Below are 13,042 nucleotides of genomic sequence, written 5' to 3' on the forward strand. Positions count from 1 at the left end.
CCGTGCTAAGTTTAGGCGAGTTACATTCCGTTTGAGGACTGACTGCTATTAAGAGTTAAACCCCATGGGCTTGGTCTCTTCCCTGCTCCCATTCTGTGGATGCCTGAGCCTGTCCTGAAGAACTCACTCATCACCTGTCAAAACTGATCATATCATGGAAGAGCTTCCAAAAAGAGAATTCCCACAGAATATTCTTCGTCTACACTTTTCAACTTTATCCTAACCTTTTAAGACAAAAGGTGGCTTCAGATTAAAGCCAATTCTACAGATGCATAACCGGTATACTCAAGCTTTAGAACGTGTATGCTCAAATACTTTAAAGTGGGCCACTCTGGTGCTAACCTTCCTTGGATTTCCCCATATGATGACCCTCTTTAAAGAGCTGGCCCAATATTTACAAACTGATTCTTTTCAAATACTGTCTAAAATTTTCTTGTGACATTTTCTTAAGATGGAGGAAATGGCTTAATGAATTATGACTGTATTTGTAACAGTTAACTTATTAAGTGGTCAATGGAGAAAATGTATTTATATGATATAAGAGAATTAATTTTAAATTTAAGGCAAAACAGTAAAGATTTTAAATGATTTGTACATGGCAGTAAGGTATCTGAAAACCTTCTGCCCAACTTTTTAAAAACAGATAAACAAATGTATAGAAAGAAAAACATCCCCTTACATGATTTTCTAGCCCAAAATATAATGAGCAAGTAAGTGTTCTACTTAATAATTCTGGGCCTCCTTGATCAAACCCTAGATTTATAAAGCATAGGCTTATCTTTAAAATGTAGACAGGCTGATATTCAGATCCCCAAATTTAACTAGCTCTTAAAATATTATGTAACAATTGTGTACCTTTTAAACTGTTATAGTAGGTCAATATTTGTGTATTTGAAACCATTGACTTCAAAAGTCCTGTTCAGCAACCAACTAGAAATACAAAGATAGGTCTGCATTTTAGAAAATTAAATCCAACATGGATTTCCAGCATTTGGACGTAAGAGATTTTTAGGTGGTCACCCACACAGGCCACCCTAAACAGGAGATGGACAGAACTCCACATCCTTCTTATTCAAGAGGGCAGCACACAGTGGCCTCCCACATGGGTGCTGAAGTGCAAATGGGCAGGTTGCCCCCGTGGCTACACCCGGGGTTGTGGGGCTGTCTTGCTTCTCTCCTTGCTCTCCCCTCAAAGTACTTCTCAAGCCAATTCAGGGAAATCAAAGCTGCATTGCCCCAGAGTCACCTCTACTCAGTAAAAAAATCATAATCACAATCATAATAAAATAAAATAAAGCACTAGATGGAGTGTGTGTCAAGAGGCAGTTCTCTACCCAGACCCTGCCTGAAGAACACTGGATTTGCCCAAGAGAAGGGGCGGTGAGGACAGTATGTCAAGACTGTCCCAGAGACTCCCAGAAAACGATGTGGCACCAGGAAAAACCAACGCCGTGACTCTCTCCCAGCTGCAGGGGCCTCCTCTGTGTCTTCCAGAGGAGGCTACGCAGGTGAAATCGTGTTGCAGCAAAGTCTGTCGCATGAACATTCCAAAAGAATGAATCAGCACAGAGCTTCTAAGTGTAGTTTCCCTGAAGTGTAATTTAATTCTAACCAAATAAAAGATGCCCTCACTAACATGCTGGAGTACAGAGTGCAACTATGGTTCCGTGATTTTTTTTTTTCCCTGGGTCTTGTCACGATACATTCCTGTTCCCGGCAATGAAAATTACATTATTTTGCCCCATTTCTAGCCCCACCGATCCGTGACATATCATCTTACTTGTATTTAAGACATTCTAATCACCAGCGAAGAGTTTCAAACCCAAAGGCCAAAAAGATGCACCAAAGCTTCCTTCTCTCTTCTCCTCCCCACTAAAGGCTTTGAATCTCAATAACAAGAGTGTCTGAAAAGTGAATGGAAAAAAAGCAAGAGGCTTTCAATTATTTGCTCTCTTCCACTGGTTGTGCTACCTTTGCAGAGGCAAAGGCCACTTGCCTTTTTCTTTCTTTTTTTTGAGGCACTAAAATCATACCTATCAAGTAACGAAGCAGTAGCAGCCAGAGTCCTGTAAGTCTATGGGACTAGTGGGGGTAGAGACTGCCAAAGATTATATTCAGTCATGTTCAGTCAAATAGAATTTTCATCATCTAGTCACTTTACCTAAAAGAAATACCCGGTTCAATAAAGCACTAGAGAGAAATAATTTTCTAAACACAAGGGGCGATGCAGCGGCACGCCGTCAGAGCCCTGGACTCCCACGTTACCGTGTCTGCAAGCCCTACCTCTGCAGACATGAAAATCAATGTAACAATTCCATGTACAAGGCGAGGCCTATGGCGTTGCTAATGTCCCCTTGCTGGACATACACCTTAAGTCTCAGAGCTCTCAGGAGGTTTGCTGTGGAATAAAATTAGATTCCAACATCTGCCACCATTAAGGAAAAAATTCCATTTCCATCTCCCATATGAAAACACTATAACCAATGAACAGTAACTGAACCTTGATACCGTAATGGTTATTACCCAAATCAACTATTTTTTTTAAACAGTAAAATTAGCGAATTCTGCTCTCATAATTATTTGAATGTTATCAGACTAAATGTTTGATAAAATTCCAATATGATTCACTTGGAAAAACTGCTGCTTATTTGAATACCCAGAATATAAAGTGTATTCATTTGCAGCTACTCACATTATGTTTAAAGCATATCATCCTTTTAAAGTTTGCATTAGCCTGCTCTCCTACCCAAGCACAAAAAGTAGCCTACCTTCAGTCTTTACTTGCATATCTTATTCAGACATTTCTATTAGAGTTAAAAACAATGTCATTTCTATTACTCATCAAAGAGAAGACAGAATCCATGTGAAATGGTGGAATCCACAGAGTTGGTTTCTTTTACTGAAAATACTTGGTGCATTAGTCAGTACATAGCACGACTATGACGTGTCTGGTTTCATAACATTCTGGGACTGTTTGAAATTTTAAAAATGATTATGCTGCCTGCCACTCAGGATACCTACACCTCAAGCTTTACCTTTTAGTCTAAAATGAAAAGTATTTGAGATAAATACATAGATAATAAAGAAGTCACTCTGTGGAGAGGTCTGAGACTCTTGCTGAGCACATCATAAGACGTTATCCATTTGTGTAGAGTGCTGTATGATTTAAAAGCTCTTCTGCATCTATTATAGCATATGATCTTCTCCCATGCTAAAAGAATCTTGGGCTCAAAAAGGTTAAATGATTTCTCAATATTCTAACACCTACTCCGAGTCCTACTTGGAGTCCTCCACCATGTATCTCCCCTCAGCCCAACTGGACATGAAAAAGTCTGGATTCCTAGGACCCTATGCTGATAAGAACCTGTATTCCATGAAAGTGTCAACGAAGAAAGGAAAGCTCCTGCCATGTCCTCGATCAGTTAGTCCAATACCCCTAATTCCTCTCTCCCAGAGCAGGGTATCATTTCAGTCCTGAAGCTCCTAGAACCCTGAGGAAATACTAAAAGAGGAAGAGAACCAAGAAATTAGGGTTGCCTCTACTACTTATCAGTCTGGTGACTCTCATGTATAAAATGAAGAAAACAGGGCTAGCTCCAAAAGTTACTCTGAGAATTAAATGTAGGTCATACATAACAAACAGTGGGGACTAGCACAAAAATGGCACTGGACAGTTAGCTAACTCAGAGGACCGGAAGCAAATGGAGTGAGACGGGCTGAGGTAAAAGTGACTCCAGTTGTCCCCTCTTCAGACATGCTTCATTTTCAGGGACTTCTGCCTCACTCTGACAAGCTGTGGCACATACCTCTCAGAAGTAAGTAACTTTCGGAAGTTAAAAATTTTGACCACAAAAAGGTCAGATTTGAGTATTTTGTTTGTTTGCTTGCTAGTTGAATATTTTGTTTGTTTGCTTGCTAGTTCTTCTGTTTCCTTCACAAAAATCATGGCAGAACAGAAGTTAAATAGTGACTATTTTCCCTCGTTAAGTCTGACTTCTTCTCTCAGTGACATATACACTTTTTGGACCGCTTATTTTTAAGTAATCATCAATCCTTCTACATATTTTCCTACCGAGGGTAGTGTGACACCTAAACTGAATGACAAAGGGAGAAGCACAAAAACCCTCTGTCAGGGAGTTAGAGGATATTAGTAGTTAGGAATAACTACCCGAAAGAATGAAAGTTACCAGTATGCTTGACCCCACCGCCAACCACCCGTTCCTTGGATTCTCTCTTAATCAGTAATGAGGGGATTAGCTAACAGCTTTAGGGGTTCTGGGAAACACACCATCCTGGCAGAGACCTAGAAGCTGCCAGTCGACACAGCCGAAACAGACTCACGGGAAGCTTTAAAGGACAGGGGTACAAACAGCAAGCATGTTTAAAAAATTCACCAGAACATCACTCACATGACATTACCTGCCAATTGTTGCTGCTGTCTAAACAGCTCCCAAATCAGTAACTCGGGCCAGGTGGGCAGATTTGGGGATAGCATTTAAAAGAAAGAAAGAATGAAGGTAGCAAAGGGGATGCTAACTGAAAGGAGATATGCTATAGTCAGAAAGGAAATGGGGAGGTAGGAAATGTCACCGAATTAAGTGACAGAGGACGAGCAATTAAATGACAGTCACCAGAAAGTTTTCATATTTATTTTTGTTCATTTTAAGTCTGACCCTTATTATGGTAATAATACATGTCTAGTTTCTTGTTCATTTTAAGTCTGACCCTTATTATTGTAATAATACATGTCTAGTTTGTCCGTTTATCTATTTTCGGGATTTGGAGAAAGTGTTTGGCTCCGTAATAATACAGTCTGTTATTCTTGATAAATGTAATTGGACAGGTCAGAAAAGACGCAGGATCAGAAAGAAAGGCAAGATAATATACGTTTGACGATGAGATCCTCATCATAATTAGACTAAAGAGCCAAAACAAGAATGTGCAGGGTGGGTGGGTGAGGGGCAAAGTAAGAGCAGGACATTTCTCCTTAATGCATAGTCTTGGCATGTAAATGAAGACATCTGAAGAAGCACACAGGTTTGAAGCGGCTCTAACATTCTATCATAATTAGAAACATTTCAAGAGCCCTGTAATTTCCAATCAAAATTACAGTAATTTCCGATATACAAGCCATGATTCATGACAGAATTTTACATTCCATGAGAGATTACGGTGGCCTGATGTATGACACGCTGAGTACAGCACTAACATAAACAATTCAGTTTAATGTTTAAACAGCACTTGATGTTTAGAATCTCACAATAAAAGAAACATATTATTGTAGAAATTATCACTTTGACAGTGATTGAAGGGTAGGCAGGCATGTGGCCTATAAAGCTATAATTTTTACAGTCCACAGCTTGAGTTTAATCATTTTTATATAACATTTCCAAGATATCCCTTAAGTATTTCATCTAGCATATAACTTAAATAAGAACAACCTTTTCTAAAGCAAAACCACTATCAAGTACCACTACTAACACTGATAAAGAAAAATTTTAGGACAAGCTAAAAAAAATAAAGTATGGTATAGTTAATGCTGCATATTGTAAATACTCTCAGAATTGTCTATTTTTATCAGAAGTTGATGGCAGCCAGGCTATTTTATAAAGGAGAGTTCATTAATGATCATTAATGATCAGGAAAATATATTTGTTTAAAATCCCAAGTTGTTAAAATCTCACCTCTAAATCCCCACCTTGATAATGTTACCAGATACTGTTGTGAAGGGGAAGACAGTTTAGTACTCTCCCAGTCCTTTAAAAAGTATTCTTGGCTTTGAATGAGGGTTTATGAGCAATTGTAAGTTTGCTCCTATAGACAACTCTGCTTTTGATGAGCATAAATTTTCAACATACGAAAATTATACTGATAAAGAACTGCCTTATCTCTCCTTTGTTGTTTTCATCTTGTTGGTAGGGACTTGCAACTTTTCTAATTCAATTCTATTCATTTATAATTCATCAGATTTGGACAGGTTTTCTAATTGTAATTCAATTTGTATGGCTTACATATGGCGTATCTATGAAAAAACTTAAGGTCATTAATGGGCAAAGATATGTGTGGTGGACGTGCTCGTTTGTGTACCTAATAGTTGTGGATGCCTGAGTTGGAACAGAAGAAACTATTACGTTTGTAGTCTTTTAGGATAGAAATCAAGGTCATCTGAGCAATAATGAAACAACAGCAATTCAAGTTACTTGTCCCAGTACAATAGACCACATTGAGAAACTGCCTCTACGTTATGATACTCTTCTGAAAACAACTATTAACTGACCCCGAGATTTCCTCAGAAATCCCTGGTCTGGAGAATGGGTGTTGGAGGAAACAACAAAACCAAGTATCTACTGCCTGAATCTGAACGACACTTTGTTTCATCACAGAGCTCTGTCGGGAATCCTGGAGACCTTTCCCTCTCAGTGATGCAGGTTCATACTGAAAACAGACACCCCTCTGAATGAAACTTGCACTGGCATCGCAGATCAACATTCTCAGTGCCTAACCGAGGTTCTTACCTGGCTTTTGGTTGCGGCAACCTTTGCAAAGAGTGCTTGGGACACTTTGGCGCGCTTCATTTCCTGCTGAATCTCATCATAAATGGAAGCATTAATGTTCATGGTATTGTTCTCTTGTTTCCCATTCCTTTCAGTGGCAATAGTAGCTGTTTTCACCTACAAAACATTTTGAACATGACTGTCATTTTTCATTGGCCAAATTGTTTTGAAGCTTTTCAGGCTCGGCATCCAAACTGGACATTGTTGCTCCTTTTATGATCAAGGTGATCAACAGTGCAGTCATTCAACATTAGTTATTACCCCGAGATCAGATTGCTTAAGTTAAGAAAGTCACATTGTCACAGGTGATTGCATCCGTAATAAGACAGCCACTGCCAGCTGACAAACAGGAATTAGAATGCCATAAAGTAAGTTTTCTGGAAAACAGAATAGTTTCAAAGACTTGAAAACCCTAAACTAATTGTTTCCCAATTACTGTCCATTGCAATTCTAACAAAGGAAATTCACAATTAAAATCATGATGCCCAGTGCTGTATCTTCACTGGGTGCCTGGTGCCTAATAGACAATTGCATCACTAATAGCTATTACATCCTATGGCCTTTTTAATTTTAGACTCTTTTTTTTTTTATGCCTGTTCCTCTTATGTTTCATTTAAAAAATCTTCCATAACAAAGCCATTTGCAGAGCTGCATATTTAAATCTTCTATCCATCCATGAAACAGGTAGAGTGCCTTGCTTAATTATCATAAAGGCTGGTTGCATTTTACACGTGCATGTCCAAGCTGTTCTGTATAATTATTTCATCTTTTCCTGGCACCCCTGTATGTAACTATTTCCTTTTGACTTGTGAAACCAGACAATAAGAAAATGTTTCACAATATTTAACAGAATATTATTGCAAGTTACACAAATTATATAATCAGTGACTTTATAAATACATTCAAATGAATAATCTTGAGTGAAAAATCAGTACCAAAGCCTTTAGTAATAATGATAAGCAGGTGTCAGCAGTAAAAAGACACAAAATTTGGGAGTAAAAATAAAATCTCAACCTCAAAATTTATTGATACTATTACTAATTTCTAAAACTCCAAATTTAATTTTTATTAAGCAGTTATGTGAACCAGTCTGGAAAATTTACGTATGAACTATGCAGTTGCTTTTTCACTAGGAAATTGGTGAAAATGTCAATGAAAAGTTACCCACAGATGCAGGACCCTGTTTCTCCCACCAGATAATTCACTGTGGACCACATCTCTTAGGATCCTTTCCAGAATCTGGGTTTCTGTTCCATCCTGGACAATTTCTCACACATACAATAAGCGATCGAAAATGAAGTCTATTTTGGAATAAATGAATGATTTCTTTTGTCACGAAATGATACACTCCTTTAGTCCCGCTCTAAGTCTTTTGGGCCTACTTCATTTTCCCCTTAATATTTGGTATCAAAAGACGGGCAGAGGTTATCCTAAACAATTTGATCCTCTGCACTTAAGACACTAAATAGGAGTCTTAAAACATGCCTTGGGGCGCCTGGGTGGCTCAGTGGGTTAAAGCCTCTGCCTTCCGCTCAGGTCATGATCCCAGCGTCTTGGGATCGAGCCCCGCATCGGGCTCTCTGCTCATCAGGAAGCCTGCTTCCTCCTCCTCCTCTCTCTCTCTCACTCTCTCTGCCTGCCTCTCTGACTACTTGTGATCTCTTTCTGTCAAAATAAATAAATAAAATCTTAAAAAAAACAACAACAAAAAACAACATGCCTTCTAACTGCTAGCCAGTTAGCAAAATAACTCACCTCTTGCTTATCTGGGAAGCAGCTACATCTTTCCCCCTCAATCCTACCCTTCTAAGCACTAAAACTGTGAAATGGGTGCACCACAGGCCCAAGTGAGGAACAGAGAGTAAGACAGGACAAGCGACCCACTGGTTGGCCCTCACTTGCCACTGCTAAACTCTAAGCAGGAGATGGGGATGGCAAGTGTGTAGGGTCAATTTCCAGAGCCCCCCTTCTAGCTCTGTGACCCCGGAAAGCAAGGGCACTCAACAGAGGTATATTAAGGACTGGAGGCCACTAAGAACATCCACAGGGCTCTGAAGCAACAATCTGCTAAATACCACCTGGGGAGCCAGAAGAGTTAATGCATTACCATAAACTGCCTACAAAGTTGCTTTCCTGAGATTTGCAACTTTGCTCTGGGGTGGTCTTGCTTTGAGGCAAAAGGATAGATTTGATCACCCCAGGGGGTCTCTTTTAATACCTATTTTTCTCACTGTTTAAATGAAAGAGAAAAGAAAAGCCATTTCAATCGCTTTGAAAATTGAATGTTATGGAAATGGGAGCATGAAGCACAGGGCATCGGAAAAAACAGTTCCTTGGTAGCAGTCTGCTTAGCAATCCTTAAGAGAGCGGACTTTGGAAACTTGTTGTTTCCGTATGTTTTTAAAATAATTTTCATTCATTTGTAAAAACTATGTTTAAGAATTTACCTTTGAGGTGGGCTATAATCATTTGTTTCAACCCTGTGATTTGGTTTCTAAAAATTTCGTTAATTTTTTTAATAAAGCAATTACAACTTAAGCGAGAAAGCAAGAATTTTAAATCATTAAAAAAAAAATCAAACAACTGTTTCCTAGGAGCCAATACAATCAAAAGTGGAAAAGACGTCCACATGAAACGTCTAAAAATTTAAAAAAGAGCGACAATTTTTTAAAATATAAAGTAAGAAACTCTATTACTCATTTTAAAAATATTTAGAAAAGCTCTTTATCATCTTGTTGGCTCAGATATGTATCTTATCATAGATAAGCTATTAGAATTCTGGAATCACATTTTTTCCTAAACACAAGCTATTGCTTAAGGGGAACTGACTTGGACAGCTTTTCAAAAATATGAAAGCTGAATTTTTCCCCAGGTAAAAATGGAAACAAAAATCTTTTATACCTCACTCTACTAAGTACTATTTTAGCTTAGTACAAAAAAAATCTTCTTTAATCCTGGTTTAGCTTTTAATATTATATCACACATTAAAATTCATAAAGTAGTTCATTCCAGGCAAAACAAACTACTCTTCAGCTCTTCTCCACAAATAGCACAGGAGGTAAAATAAATGCAGTTGCTTTCCGCATAGCTTTTATCAAGGTAGGGTGTACTACTCCATCATTACGGCGGCGCCGGGGAAGTAGTTAGGAATTGGAGCTTCTACTATTTACCCTTTACCCTCCCACGTGAGGAGAGGGTGCAAGCACTTGGGTCGGCTGGCTTTATATATCTCTAAAATTGTACGTAGAACACAGATTTTCCCTGAGAATCTAATTCTGTTTCTTTCTGGATTGCTGAACGCATCAAATCGTACTAGAAAATGAACTCTAAATACTATATCCATGCTACATACTACATATGTACTACACAAAACGAACTCTACTGTGGTCCTGGCTGGTGAGCGTACTATTCCGTGAATGAGGAGGAACTGCCTGCAAGCCCACAGCTCACGTGTGCAAACACACACGCAATTGAAGTGTGATGTAGTTTAAATAATAATTATGATAACAACAAAGGCTGGCATTTATTACCTTTTTATCACGTGCTGGGCATCATACGTTAGCTCTAACCTGCAGGAAAGCCCTGAGTAAGTACTATTACTGTCCCATTTTAAAATTTGAGAAAACTCTCCGAAAACAAAGAATTTATTCATAAGGCAATGTGAGATCTAAACTGAAGTCTGTCTAATGCTAACGCTTATCTTAGAAACTACTGCTCTTTACTGAAGTTATGATGTTACACAGGATTTCTTTATTTGGAAAAATTCTAACTTTTTAAAGACATGCTGGATCTGCTTTTTGGTGGCCCTTTGCTAAATCTGGCTCATTAATGTCTAATTTTTAGCAAGTGGCTTTGTCACTCGTTTTAGAAATCCAACCTGAATTTATTTGGCAAGGTATGTAAACTATAAATGTTTTCTTGGTAATGTGATAACAAGAAATGTGCTACTTAAAGGTATTCTTACTGGTGAAAGAAAATGGTCCCCATTTTCAAATTTTTGTATATTAAAACTGTTTGAATATCATGGATCTATCTTTTTATACTTTTCTTTCTGTTCTTTTTAGGAACAATATTAATTATTTTCCAAATATGGACCTTAAAAAGTCCTCTAGTATTTTAAAAGATAACTGATGATGGCAAGCATTTTATGAGCATGTAAGATCTTAAAATCATGCTGGCCAAGTGATTCAAAACAAAACTTTTATCAAGTGTTAAGTTCCTGCCCATAACTGAACCCGTTTCATTACATTGTAGAATACTTTGTTGGAAAGAGGGAGAAGGGTGCAGCTATGAGATGAATTATACATTGCTTATACGAACTTATTACATTTTCCAAAGGACTGTTATAAAATAACCTATCTTCTTTTTGAAGAAACTAAAGAATTACATAAAGAGATACAAAAATAAAAAGAAAAAAATCATTATGTAATTCATGTAGAATTTATAACTTGATAATTATAGGCATTCAAACAGTCCTTATGGAAACGGAAAGTGCTAACCTAACTCCAAAAGCCACACATATTAAAACACACAAATAAAATCAGAGTAAGAGCACAACTAAATAGAAATCATCAACTTAAAACTGATCTGTGGAACAAACAAGTTCCAGAAAGTAACCACTAATTATTATTAATCAAACTCCTCCTATAAACTCATCCATAAAATTTGCTAAGCATAATAAGAAAAGAAGCCTTTAGGATCAGGGAGTTTTGGAGGGCTTGGGTTCCCCCAACATTTTCATATGAAGCAAAGTTTGGAAAGGGCTGTTTTCTCCACCATTTCAGAAATGCCCAACTGTCTGAAATCTTCGAGTGGATCATCTGTCAAACATTTAACATATTCTATCAGAAGAAGGTTCTCATTTATGTTCCTCTTCCTAATCTAAAAATATAAAACTTCCCACCCTCTGTGACAAATAGAAGAAGTCCCCAAGTTTCATTTTCCCCTTTCTAAAGTGTCTGTGTTTCAAGGAGGTGGCTTGAGGTAAGAGAATTCAATGAATTCATGGGCCTGAAGGTGTTAGAGAACTGCAAACCATTATCAAGTATAAGATATTCTTATTTCCTGAATTAGAACATGTACATTATAAAAATAGGCTTTCAGCAAACATGTCGGACCTGGAGCCTACTGCTGTAGACAGAGGACAAAACCCATGGCACGGCTGCCCCTCTTGAAGCACATGGGACAGGTTTGCACCAGAGGTATCACACCTAGGCAAGGGCTATAGTGATTCTGATGTTTGGTCTAGATCTTCCCAGGGGAAAGATTCCTTGGAATAAAATGTGCGGCCTGACTAAAAGCAAGAAGTTTCTTCTTAAAGATCATTTAGAATCCAAGTTCCTCAACAGTGTAGGTCCTCAGTCTGGTATGACCTAGGGAAGACATCTCAGTCATCTTCGGTATAACCTCAACTCTACAGGGTAGGAGTTGGAAGAGAATCCAGCTCTCTTGGTCCTCAAGGTGGTCTGGATCTCCTGTGAGCCAAAAGGGACCTCTGCCTTTAAAAAGCTGTTTTCTTTAAGGGCGAATGGGTGGCTCAGTCGGTTAAGCATCTGACTCTTGATCTCAGCTCAGGTCTTGATCTCAGGGTCGTGAGTTCAAGCCCCATGTTGGGGTGTGGAGTCTACTTAAAAATAAATAAATAAATAAAAATAATAAAAAGCCGTACTTTATAAAGAAATCAGGGTTCGTGTCCAACAAGTTAAAGACTTGTCTCAAAATATGTTTCAGATCTCTTCATTTAAGGGGAAATGAAATGCAATAATGGACTCCTCTTTGTCAAAATATAAAATTAAAAAAGACAAAATTCTGCCATCTGTTTCTGTATTTGTGGTTTTGTCCTTTTTCCCCCTTCCATTTTGATCATGTGTCATATGCATATTAAAACCTTAAGTATAGTGTATTGGTTTCCCTTTAAAAGCATTCAATTTCAACAGTTGCAAAACATTACTAATTTGGCTGCTAGAGAAACATTTGTTCCCATCTTAAGTACTCATTTTACATCAATAATACTTTTAATACATTAAAGATTTCTTAAAATGTCATTCATAAAGTCACTTTTGGAGGGTAAAAGGTGAACAAACTGGTTGTGAGCTCTATTACAATAATATTAAGAAATGCAAAGGGATTCTCAGTAAGGCAAATTAAGATACTTAAAGATGCGTATTATAGCAGTGAAATAAAATTATACACACATCAGATAATCATTTTGGAATTTGGTTGGATGGCCAGTAATATCGCATTTCAGAAACATTTCTCCTTTGAAAGAGTTTCACTAAGAATCTGTGGTATCTCCATACCTTCCATGTTCATCATTGGCTAGATATTCCAGCTAAGGGCTTTGCTCTCAAGCCCTCTTGAGAACAAATATAGCAAAGAGTGGCTCGACCAGTTAATCAATAATACAGGCCAAAATAAATTATATTTTCTACCCCAACTTATCAGCAGTCTTTAGACACATATATAGGAGAGCTGTCCAAGAGTATCTT

The 13,042-nt window shown here is 37.9% G+C and overlaps 1 protein-coding gene across 6 annotated transcripts in view; it reads right to left on the reverse strand.

Annotated features, from left to right (window-relative positions):
- Positions 1-13,042, reverse strand: part of SATB1 (SATB homeobox 1) — a 100,144-nt gene that overhangs the window by 26,110 nt on the left and 60,992 nt on the right. For all 6 annotated transcript variants that reach the window (XM_080797328.1, XM_080797331.1, XM_080797329.1 and 3 more), the window contains one exon: positions 6,516-6,671. In XM_080797328.1, coding sequence (XP_080653454.1) covers positions 6,516-6,671 — 156 coding nt within the window. The remainder of the gene's footprint in view (positions 1-6,515; positions 6,672-13,042) is intronic.

This window comes from Martes martes, assembly GCF_963455335.1.
Source record: "Martes martes genome assembly, chromosome: 1".
Classification (NCBI taxonomy): Eukaryota; Metazoa; Chordata; class Mammalia; order Carnivora; family Mustelidae; genus Martes; species Martes martes.